This window comes from Theropithecus gelada, chromosome 8 (assembly GCF_003255815.1).
Source record: "Theropithecus gelada isolate Dixy chromosome 8, Tgel_1.0, whole genome shotgun sequence".
Taxonomy (NCBI): domain Eukaryota; kingdom Metazoa; phylum Chordata; class Mammalia; order Primates; family Cercopithecidae; genus Theropithecus; species Theropithecus gelada.
The window spans coordinates 122,541,902-122,554,146 of NC_037676.1; the positions used below are offsets into that span (position 1 = coordinate 122,541,902).

At 40.4% G+C, this 12,245-nt stretch overlaps 1 protein-coding gene across 1 annotated transcript in view; it reads left to right on the top strand.

Moving 5' to 3' along the window:
• Positions 1-12,245, top strand: part of COL14A1 (collagen type XIV alpha 1 chain) — a 242,278-nt gene that overhangs the window by 215,593 nt on the left and 14,440 nt on the right. Inside the window, exon 45 of the mRNA XM_025394901.1 lies at positions 2,718-2,906. Within this exon, the coding sequence (XP_025250686.1) occupies positions 2,718-2,906 (189 nt within the window). The remainder of the gene's footprint in view (positions 1-2,717; positions 2,907-12,245) is intronic.

The window sequence follows — 12,245 nt, forward strand, 5'->3', positions numbered from 1 at the left end:
CAGATTCCTTTGTGTCATCGGTCCAAGAACCGCCTGTTTGCCCATGTAAATTTAACTTGACTGCCCAGATCAAATCTTCTATTCCTTTCTCGTCTCTCCAGGTGGGTAGGATTTTTTCTCAAGTGTTCAGCACTTGAAAGCTGCCAGACTACATCTTCAGAAGCTACCTCAGAAAGACAATTTATGGTGTTGATTTTTATTAACTTGCAAGGTTTAAATGAATATTTCCTTCTTATCCATTTCACATCCATTATCTTCTGGTTAGCCTAAGGTCTTCTCATTTATCTCTTAGGATGTTTACCAAAGTACAAACACACACACGGACAGGCTTGCTCTGACGTTTGAGATGATACTATATTTGGACTTTGTGCCAAAAATGACATCAGAACAAACTTGATATGATGCCTGTCCCATTTCTTCATTTTTCTTGAGCTTTTTGATAGCACTGTATTTCAGTGCCCATTTGCTTAGATACCCACCACTTTTGCACATTTCCCCTCTGCCCACTGATTATATATTTTATCACAGTAATCTAATCAAAGGGTTACTAGCGTAGGCCCTTCTCTTTGCCGTAATTTGTTCAGTTCCAGGAATATCTGAGGCCAAGCAGAGGTGAACTATCTCTCTCAACCCCACCCAGCTCTCGCCTAGCTCTGCTGTCCAGCCCTCCCACCCAATGGCACCCCAGCTTCCAGGGCTGACATTCCCCAGGTGGCTAGTTGGCTTGGGGTTACATTCATTTTAACTCAGGAAAGTTTGGGAGTTGGGCCAGGGAGCGCTGCAAATATCTAAGAAAGCTCTGTTGGCTAAGTCCAAAATTCCATCTTTAGTTCTGAGATAAATCCAAATCTCACCCTGGAGGAGGCATGGAGTTGAGATCTGCATAGGCTTGGAAGAGTTTTCATTAGGGCAAAAACATCAGGGCACCAGCGTATGAAGCTACCAACTTCAGACACAGTAGTCATGCTCCCTATATTTTAACGTTATTTAATTTTCTCTTATATTGCCCAAACTATGTGTGTGTCTGTGAGAGAGAATTTACCAGTTAAATATAACTGTTTAAATTTAATGCCAAAATAGGATCTTTAAAAAGACATTATAAAAGAGAAATTGAACATTAATCATTTTGTACTGACATACTGTAAATAACCTGTATCTTGAATTGTTTTGTAGATTTCTGATTTCAGGTGTACATTGTAAATGAGCAGATCATTATTTTCAGAAAACTTAAGGCGTAAATCTTACTATGACTCACTGACCACAACACAAGAAAGATCTCACGATACTTGCTGTCTTATTCTACTGTAGAATAAAAATCATGTGTAAATATCTGGTTATTTAAAGCGTGCCCTAAAAATCAAGGGTTCAAAGTCAATTTTTTCTCCTTACAAATTCTCAGAGTCTTGTGACTGACTTCTAGGAAGTAGAAGTCAGCAAGGGATTGGTTACATAGCAAAACTTAAACAAGTCCATAAAATAGCAAGGCCCTGCCTGTCAATATACTAGAAGGAAATCAAAAAAGTTGCATGCAACTTGATAAGCCAGGCCCAACCTACTCAGTGGCTGTATTTCTGGCACCTCAACGATCTTCCCTAACACTACTTCAGTTTCCTCTGGGCTCCTTACTGTATTCCTTCAGCTGCCACTCAGAACTGGATTTTTCGGTTAGCAAATAATTCCTCACAAGCTCACTTCTCTAGTTTTTAAGTTCACAGTTGATCAGAATTATGCTGGGAAGAGTTACATGGGAAATTATTCAAGGCCAAAGTGATGACAGCTGGGAAAATGATAATGGACAGACCCCGTGTCAAAGGCAGAAGCTGAAAAAGCAAATGAGGAAATATCTCACCTGCCCAGGCAGCAATGGATGTGCCTGCTAATAGCCTTGAGTCATCAGGAGGGGATCCCTAGTTACAGTGACAATCTAATGCTTAAGGAAAGAATGCACTGAATGTATTTTAGAGTGAATTCCTTGAAGAAATGGTTACTATTTTTTATTTAGTTTTAAATATTTCAAAATGGATAAATAATAGTAAACTAGAAAATTCACTTATGTTGGGAAATCTCATCTCCTAATGATGTTGGAAAAATGAGACATCATGATATCAAGTACTTTATACTTGTAATTAGTAACATATATCTGTATATATATTTTCCAGACATAACTGAGTTAAGCGATTGTGGGAGAGAGTGCCAGATCTTTTAAAAATATAAAGCTAGTGGGAGTTTCTGCCAATGAGACTCAAGTAAAGGTTCCTAAAAAAAAGCTTGATGACCAAGAGATGAGTTGAGACAGAGCACTTGTCTGGGGATTTGTGAGCAAGAGGGTGGGGAGGCTTTGTGCGTTGTAGAAAAGACAAATAACTTGGGGAGTAATTGCTAGAGAAATGGCAGCTGGGTGAGGGTCTAGGGGTCAGATAAATGTTGAGGGTGAAAATGAAATTTACAACTTCTGCTCAATGATGTTTATTGAGATGCTGACGTGAGCTGCAGAATTCCAAACACATGAGATGCGACTTGACAACAGTCCAACCCTTAATATCATCCAGAGTAAAACATAAAAAATGTTAAGCTGGAAATCAACGTATTTCAAAGGGGTGTAATTTTTCCCTTGGTGGGTATCTAACAGAATTGTTTGGAGCCTTAACGAATGACACCCCGGTCTCTTTCCTTGTGTGACAGTTCACTGAATGCTGTCTTTATGCTTCGTGCCTCAGGTCACATGGCCAGGTACACTGCCATCCTCAACCAGATTCCCAGCCACTCCTCATCCATCCGGACTGTCCAAGGGCCTCCTGGGGAGCCTGGGAGACCAGGCTCACCTGGAGCCCCTGGTGAACAAGGACCCCCAGGCACACCAGGCTTCCCCGGAAATGCAGGCGTGCCAGGGACCCCAGGAGAACGAGGTAAGCTGGGCCTCTTCCCTCAGAGGAACTCCTCTGAGCTGGGTGCAGGGAAGCAGAACATTCTAGTGGTGTTTATACAAGGAGAAAGTCTGAAACAATTGACTTAAATTAATTCTGCCCCGTCTATTCTGCAGTTTCTTGTTTATTTATCTCTGAGACTGAGAAAATTGAGCAATCTGCCAAGTGTTTATCAAGAGCCATATCTACTTACATGAGAGGAAGGTCAGAACCCCCAAATCGCCTCTGAGAGGATTTGAGTTAATGAAAGAAAGATATCCCCTCTAGATGGATGAAGTCAAAAAGAGTGCCCCTTCCAAGTTGAAGAATTAGAAAATGATGCCGCCCTCGACCAAACATGGCGTCACACCAATGTCAAGGCAGAGAACTCACTCTGGTGGTTTGCTGGTGCTTTATTTGTGCAGTGCCCAGACTGGGCAACAGTCAGCGGCAGTCCTGAGAAGAGTCATGAATTGTATCAGCATATGGTTCACATGTTCCTATATAGACTGTGTCAGCTCTAAACCTCAAATTAAAATAGTGTCTGTGGCTCATCTTCCCATTATATCAGACAACATTTTATTTAGTAGTTTCATGGGCCAATTGTTTTGTCCTTCTCACTAAAGTTTCCTTAAAATAGAGATTCTACCTTAGCCTTTTCTTCCACCATCTACAGGTCTTAGAAGTATTGTGTAATACAATAATAAAACTTTTGACTGAATCTATAGTTGACTAAGATCTTCCATTCCAGAAGCAGGTAAAGGAGATGTGGGAAGTCATGGTTGCGTACCAACCATGAAGAAAGTGATGGGAAAGAGAGACAACCAATCAGAGTATTTTCTAAGATACATTTTGTAGAACATAGACCTGGGGAAAAACTAACTTCTACCTGTCTGCTGTGTGAGCCTTATTAGTTTTGTGGGATGGGTAGGATATATTCCTTTTATAAAATTTGATTTAAAATACAGATTACAAAAACAGTATTTCATATTTATTTTGACTCATGCCAACAGGCCTTGTGTATTTCTGCCTCTGCACTTTTGTACACATTGTTTTCCCTCTTTGGAAATGTCCTTTCCTTCCTTTGTCTTCCGTACATCTTACTCTTAGTTCAAGACTCAACTGTCTTATGCATGAAAGTGTTATTTATCACCCCAGAACCCAAATATCTCCACCCCCATGAACACCCGATGCCCTGCTGTCTTTTCTTTCTGTTTTAGCACTCATCAGGCATTAGCGAACAGCCAGGTTGTTAAGAGCAGGTGTTGGTTCTGAATTGCTTTGCACAATGCTTTGCACTTAATAGGTACTTACTAGATAGTTGTTGCTTTAATTGTGACCCAGTTCTGATTTTTCTTTCTGAAAGTTTTCCCCTGTGTCAAAGCACAAAATCAGCAGATGTAGAAAATGGCATCATTCCCTCACAACTCAGCAAAGACCTGGCAGCCTGGAATGTGGCCCCCTCTGTCAGCAGGGCATCCTCTGATGCTGTCAATAATGGAGAAACTGTGACTCAGTGAGCACAGAGCCAGCACCTGAGTCACTCCCAGCAAGTCATAAGTTGTCTTTGTTCTTTTTGGAAGTCTTAGTCCCGTTCTTGCCAGACCGAGTCTCTCCTGCTCTGCAAGTGCACTTGAATGATTAGACCACAAAAAAATCACCCAAGCGTTCTCAAAGGGCAGCCCAGACGACCTTTGGAAATATGAATTTCCATGATGTAATTTTCTTATATACATGTTGATGTATATTCTAAAGAGTACAGTAGACAAGCAGAATCCTGTATTTCACAAATGCATAAAAGATGACAGTAAGACAGAAAGTGAGACATGCCCTTTGAGCATGGGGGAAACGTGATTTTAGTTGATCACCACTTGAAGGGTGTGACTTTGCGATGACTATTATAGGTCAGGGCTTATAGGCCAGCATCCAAGGGGCTCTTCGTTCCCGGCAAAGTTATTTCAGCTGCAGCTGGGGTTCGCTGCTGCAAGGTAGGCAGTGATGTTTGGTTCTTAGCCTTGGGATCCAAATATCCAGGAAAGATTAAGAGAGGAAAGGTCTGTCTTTCCACTAAGTCAAAACAATAAAATTTAAAAACTGAAGTCTTCAGCTATCTTTTCTCTTTCTCATTTTCTATAAAAGGAAGCATATGAAGATATTGAGGTAAGGCCAAAAAGGCTCAAAGTCAGCCAACATCAAGACTTGAAATAAGAGCCAGAGACTGTGTTTGTTTTTTTTTTTTCTGCCGTGTAAAATATGATTATCATCATTCTTGATAAAATAATGTTATAAGGACACAATATTGTAACGAGTAAAAATAAGTACTATTACCAGGCAGTGTATGTAGCACATAATAAACTACACAAGCAAGATTATGAGAAATATGGCTGTTGAGCATTCTGGCATGAACATTGAAATGAGGCTCACTTTCTGCTTAGGCTTCCTATGAGCCTCATAGGAGTCTTCCTAAAACAATTCACTACTGGGTCTCTACCCAGGGGAAAAGAAGTCATTATACCAAAAAGATATTTGCATATGCATGTTTATAGCGGCACAATTCACAAGTGCAAAAATGTGGAACCCGGCCAAATGCCCATTAATCAACAAGTGGATAAAGAAACTGTGGTGTATATATATATGTGATGGAATACTACTCAGCCATAAAAAGGAATGAATTAATGACATTTGCAGTAACCTGGATGAGACTAGTATTCTCAGTGAAGTGACTCAGGAATGGAAAACCAAACATCATATGTTCTCACTCATCAGTGGGAGCTAAGCTATGAGGATGCAAAGGCATAAGAATGATACAATGGGCTTTGGAGTCTTAGAGGGAAAGGGTGGGCAGGGGATGAGGGATAAAAGACTACAAATAGGGTATAGTGTATACTGCTCGGGTGATGGATGCACCAAAGTCTCACAAATCACCACTAAAGAACTTATGTAACCAAACACCACCTGTTCCCCAATAACCTATGGAAATAAAAAAAAAGTTTTTTTTAAATTCACAGCTCCATTCAGTTTGGATAATTTTTCATCAGAAGTGCCTGCTCTAACTTTTCTATTCTAGTTTTTCAAACTTTTAAAAATGTGATACACAGAGGCCGATTTGGTGGCTCACGCCTGTAATCCCAGCACTTTGGGAGGCCGAGGTGGGCGAATCACAAGGTCAGGAGATCGAGACCATCCTGGCTAACATGGTGAAATCCCGTCTCTACTAAAAAATACAAAAATTTAGCTGGGCGTGGTGGCGGGCGCCTGTAGTCCCAGCTACTTGAGAGGCTGTGGCAGGAGAAGGGCATGAACCCGGAAGGCGGAGCTTGCAGTGAGCTGAGAACACACCACTGCACCCCAGCCTGGGCGACAGAGCGAGACTCCGTCTCAAAAAAAAAAAATGTGATACACAGTAAAAAATACATTTGGCATCATGATGCAATATTGCTTATGCATATGCATGCATGCAAATGTATATAACTGGGACAAAAGAAATTATTTTTACCCTTCCTGTTATTCCCTGTTTTCTTCTTTTGTTAAAAGAATGAGGAGAGACCTTGGGTTTCCTTACCTTAGTTTGAAAAACGCTATCCCCGTACAATGTCTTTGATTAACCCCATCTTTATCAGAGAAATGGCAAAGAATATGCATTTTTAGAGAGCAGAAGAAAACTTATGGATTTTCCTTTCATATTCGCAATGTGATGTACATGGGTTTTCATGACTTTTCTTATTATCTAAAAGAAGATTGCACTTTTGCTCCATCTGATTGTCTGTCGCTCTCTTCATTAACCCTTTGTCTCCTTTAACTTAAACTCCTTTTGGTAAGTTTGTGTGGAAGAGTTTTTAGCTATCCTCTTACACAGATTGTAATAGAGAATTCTTAGAATTTAAGGATTCAAAGGGATCCTCTGGCTAACGTTGTTCAGGTTTTCTATCTGAAGCTCGAAATCCCACTTAGATTTGTCTAATTATTGGCACCTAGCATTGAAAAGGCCTCATTTGCAAAACATCATGCTTTATATTAAGCAGCCCAATTTCTCACCTGTTTTTCCTTGTCACTTGTTCTTCTCTGTTAATTTATGTCAAAGAAAAGCTATTTTTCCATGGGATGCTCGTTGGTTACCTTTCCCCATTAAACCCTGTACTGTCGTCATGTAAATGGTTCTGTATAACCTGGCTCCTCGTTATCCCAAAATTCAGAAGAGAGGACCAGTTCTGAGGTTCCTCTTTTGATCACTGAACCATGGCAATCCAGTGCTTGACTGGACAATCCAGTGGTTGACTACTATGTGTCAATCGCTGTTCTGACCTCAACTTACTCTCCAGTCACAGTTTTGGGTGATTCCAAACCAGATTTCCTCAATTACAGATCGTTTTCTATTTCTGCTCTGTGCATATCATTCCCAGATGATTCATCTGTTTTTGTTTAGTCAATTTATTTAAATGTTCATTCTGTACACTGGTATCTTGAGCCATATATTAAACAAGTCAACAATAAGTTTGTTGGTTTATAGTTCACAAAATTAAGTTTCTTTATTTACTTGAAAAGAACTAGAAAATTACCCTGATTTCAATCTTTTTTTTTTTTCTTTCTTGGAGACAGGGTCTTGCTCTGTCCCCTAGACTGGATTGCAGAGGTGTGATCTCAGATCTCGGCTCACTGCAACCTCCGCCCCCGGGGGTCAAGCAATTCTCCTGCCTCAGCTTCCCAGGTAGCTGGGACTACAGGCAGGCACCACCACGCCCAGTTGATTTTTGTATTTTTAGTAGAGACAGGGTTTCACCATGTAGGCCAGGCTAGTCTCAAACTCCTAACCTCAGCTGCCCCCACCCCCTGCCCCGCCTTGGCCTCCCAAAGTGCCGGGATTACAGGCGTGATCCAGCGTGCCCAGCCTGATTTCAGTCTTTATGCAACTCCTTTAGTTTCCATAATCTCTCCAAAATTTTTGAATCAGAGAAACCATCTAATCATCTATCTAACCTAACTATCTAAAGATTTTCATTTTAGATTGTATAGCTGGACGGCTGGAATTTATATCTGGTTTATCTTATACAATAAGTCAGCAAATATTAAATGCAGGGTTTACGTAAGGTTTTTCAGTTTGGCAGATAGATAATACTACTATTTATAGCTTTTACTTATTGGGCTCCAATTGCATCTGCCAAGTGTTGCGCTCAGTCCTGTACACACTACCTCATTTGGGTAAAGTGGAAGCCCTGGTTTGGATAAGGAAGGAATATAAAACATTGCTGAGGGCACAAACTGGGAGATGGTAAATGCTAAATGAGTTATATAGAATATAAATGGTTTCAGAATGTAGAGGAAGATGTCAGTCACTGTGGTCTTTGAGAAGAACGGGTGTAGACATTTATTAAGCAACTACTATGTGTCAGTCGCTAAGCATGTTATGTGATGCTCATAAAAATCTTATGAGATCAGGATTAGTTCCATGTTAGGTGAGGAAACTGAGGCTCTGCTAGGTTGTTAATTGTCCAGGGTCACGCGGCAGAACAATAGGGGTCTAGATATGTATGATTCCAGAATGCCTGTGCTTGCTAGCCTCGCCACTTAACTAGCTATGTGATCTTGACGACTTAAGCTTAAAACTTAATCTCTGAATCTCCGTTCATTCATTCAGTGCTACTTACTGAGCATCTACTACACTTCCGGCTTGTGCTGGGCATTGATGACATGGTGGTAAACAGGGTATACATTTCCTGACTTTCGTGGCACCTTACTGTGAGTGGGAGATGGATATTAAGCAAATAATATATGAATCATTTAATTTCAGTTGTAATTAGTACTATGAAAAAATACAGGATAACATATGGCATACAAAAAGAGACCGACTTGATCAGTGATGTTTTGCTGAGACCTAGAACTTTAGTAGGAACTTGCCATAGCAATAAGAGAGTTGGGGAAGAGCATTCTAGCAGAGGAGGCAACAGTGTGTGCAAAGGTCCTGAGGTGAGAAAGGGCTTGAAACCTTTAAGGCAGTGACTCTCCCTTTCACAACAAATAATTTCTCAGGTCTCTTGTACTGTTCCAAAATAAAATTCATAGATATTAAATATAACCTATCTTCACATATCATTAAACAAACAACACTAAATAGAGAAATTACAATGTTCTCTAGTGTAATACAAAGGAGAACTAAAAGGAAAGTAATTTATAGTCAAATAATTTATTCTAATATGTATTTTAATGTAAAAACAACCTCTAATCATTTCATCAACCAGAAGTTCCCCTGCAAGTATCCAGAATGTCTCCTAGGGATGGCACTGCCCCTACTAAGCTCCATTGCTTTGGATAACAGAAAAAAGAATAGTATAGTTGCAGCTTGGTGAGTTAAAAGGATAGTAAAAATTCAGGAGGAGGGAGGAGTAGAGGGAGGCCACAGGATGCAACCAACATTTTGAGTCTGGGTAAGGAATTTGAACTTATCCTAAGAACAAGGTAAACTTTGTGCAATTTCTGCTTCAGGACGCCATTATAAAGACTTAAGTCACTCTGCATTTGTCTCTGTTGTGTTCACAGTGGTGACCTACTAAGATAATAAACGCATGATTACATTATGCAAATAAATGTAAATTATCTTGTCCTCCTTTTCCCATGTGCTCAATAGCAAACAGAACTCCCCCAGGAAAACAAAAGTAAACAAGGAATCAGCCTTCCTTTGAGCGCCATGAGTAGGTAGCATTCCCTCTCAGAGACTCAGACACGGCAGCATGGCAGGGAAATGGTGCACCCACACGAAAGCTAAACCTGTCCCCCCTAATGCTCGGGGTAAGCTGTGAGTCAAGAGGACTCAGACATCTGTAGAGAAAACTGAGTTCCAGATTGATTTTAAACTGGGAGAGAGAAGTGGGATATTCCTGTGGTTAAAAAGACCATCGTATTTCTGAGTAAAATCGTAGCACTTCTGAGCCAGAAATGCTGCAATGGTAAAAATCATTTTTGTGAAATTTCTTAATGTCCCATGTATCCTAGCTGATTCCTGGAAAAATTATCTCTGTGGGACAGATCATCTTGATTAAAGATCGAGTGCTGGTAGAGCTTTCGTTATTATTTGCTAAATGGCACTTAAATATTTTCAAGTCTTCCCTATGATTTTGTATTACAGTGGATATTCAGTTGCATGAGATGTGTTCTTTCTTTTTATTGCTGTTAAAAATTTGCTGAAATAGGCTGGGCACGGTGGCTCACGCCTGTAATCCCAACACTTTGGGAGGCCGAGGCAGGTGGATCACAAGGTCAGGAGTTTAAGACCAACCTGGCCAAGATGGTGAAACCCTGTCTCTACTAAAAATATGAAAATTAGCTGGGCATGGTGGTGGGCGCCTGTAATCCCAGCTAGTAGGGAGGCTGAAATAGAGAATTGCTTGAACCCGGGAAGTGGAGGTTGCAGTGAACAGAGATTGCACCACTGCACTCCAGCCTGGGCGACAGAGCGAGACTCCTTCTCAAAAAAAAAAAAAAAAAAAAAAAAATTGCTGAAACAGGCCAGTAGCAGTGGCTCACACCTGTAATCCCAGCACTTCGGAATGCCAAGGCAGGCAGATTGCTCAAGGTTAGGAGTTCAAAGCCAGCCTGGTCAACATGGTGAAACCCTGTCTCTACTTAAAAAAATACAAAAATTAGCTGGGTGTGGTGGCTTGCGCCTGTGATCCCAGCTACTTGGGAGGTTGAGGCAGGAGAATTGCTTGAATCTGGGAGATGGAGGTTGCAGTGAGCTGAGATCATGCCACTGCACTCCAGCCAGAGCAAGACTCTGTCTCCAAAAAACAAAACAAAACAAATCTGCTGAAATACATGTTACCTTCTTCCTTCTTTGATTCTGCATCCCCTGCCTCACATTTCCTGAAAAACGAATAAAGATAGTTTTCTCCTTCTTTTTTCCACCCAGTACTCATCTGGTAAAGTCCAATTTGAATGCCCTTCAGAACAAGACGTTTCTCTGAAGGTTTAGTGGATTGTGTTTTCCTAAAGGTATAGTCATCTTAAGGCATTGACAAGGAATGCTCTTTACTTTCTCGTTTGCATCATCTTTTATTGATTTTTTTTATTACAAAGTGACTCTTTACATTGATCATGGCTGCAGAAAGAAACTCTATGTATTAGTGATCTATTGCTGTGTGACAAATTACTTTAAAACTTAGTGGCTTAATAGCAACAAATATATATAATGTCCATTTTTGTGGGTCAGGGATGTGAGTTTTATATCGGTGCTGTTGGCTACGAGTCTTGCATAAAGTTGCAGTCAATATGTCATTTAGGAAGCCAGTCGTCTGAAGGCTTGACTAGAGCTGTTGCATCTGTTTCCAAGATGGTGCCCTCACAGGGCTGTTGGCGGGCGTCTCCGGCCCTGGCTGATGATTGGCAGGAGGATTCATTTCCTTGCTGCGGAGCTCTTTGTGGGGGCATGGTTGAGAATTCATTTTCAATGCATAGAGGCTGCTTTCCTCAGAGCCACTGATCCAAGAGAGAGAGCAAAGAGGAGTTCCCATTATAATTTTGGCATCTAGTCTCAGAAGCCCAAGCTTTTACTTTCACCATATTCTATTTGTTAGAAGGAAGTCACTAAGCCTGGCCCACACTCAAGTAGAGAGGAATTGGGCTGCACACTTTGGAGGGAGGCATTTTAAAGATTTTGTGAGTGCCTGTTTAAACCATTACACTCTTCTAAATTAAAACAAGGCCTTCTGGCTGTGCATTGCAAAGAGGGTGATGCTCTCATCCACTGAAATGATTTCCAAGCAGTATGACGTCTACAATGCTGAATAATGAAGGGCTCTTGTGAAGAGTTGGCTTACCCTGCCTGTTTTCACCATTTATGTTTGTTTTTCTCTCCTGTATTTTTAAATCATCCAAATGACAGATGTAGGTTTTCAGAGGGAAACGCAAGATGCAGGTGTAAGCACCTTTAAAAACAGTAACAATTATTGGGAAAAATGTTTTTGAAAGCTACTAATACCTTTTGTGTTCCTGTTTCTGAAATTAATTGTAATTAGAACAAAATCCATTTTCAAAACAAACACAAAGAATGAGAGAAGAAAAAGCCGTTGACAAATTAAAATTAGCATTAAATTATGTTTCCGCGCTTTATAATTAGTAGAATATGACTGTTACAGTAATAAAAAGCTATAACTAGTGTTTTGTTTTTGCCATGGAAGCTAGTATCATTGTTTCTGTAGATAAAAACATTTTAAAACTTTAATTGGAAAGTCTCTTAGTCAGTTTGAACAAATATTTGATAAATCAATGACTGATTAATCCTACTGCAATTAGTGTGTGACACGTGTCATTCAATAGGGATAGAGTATACTTTCTTGATTTGGCCTTTAATGA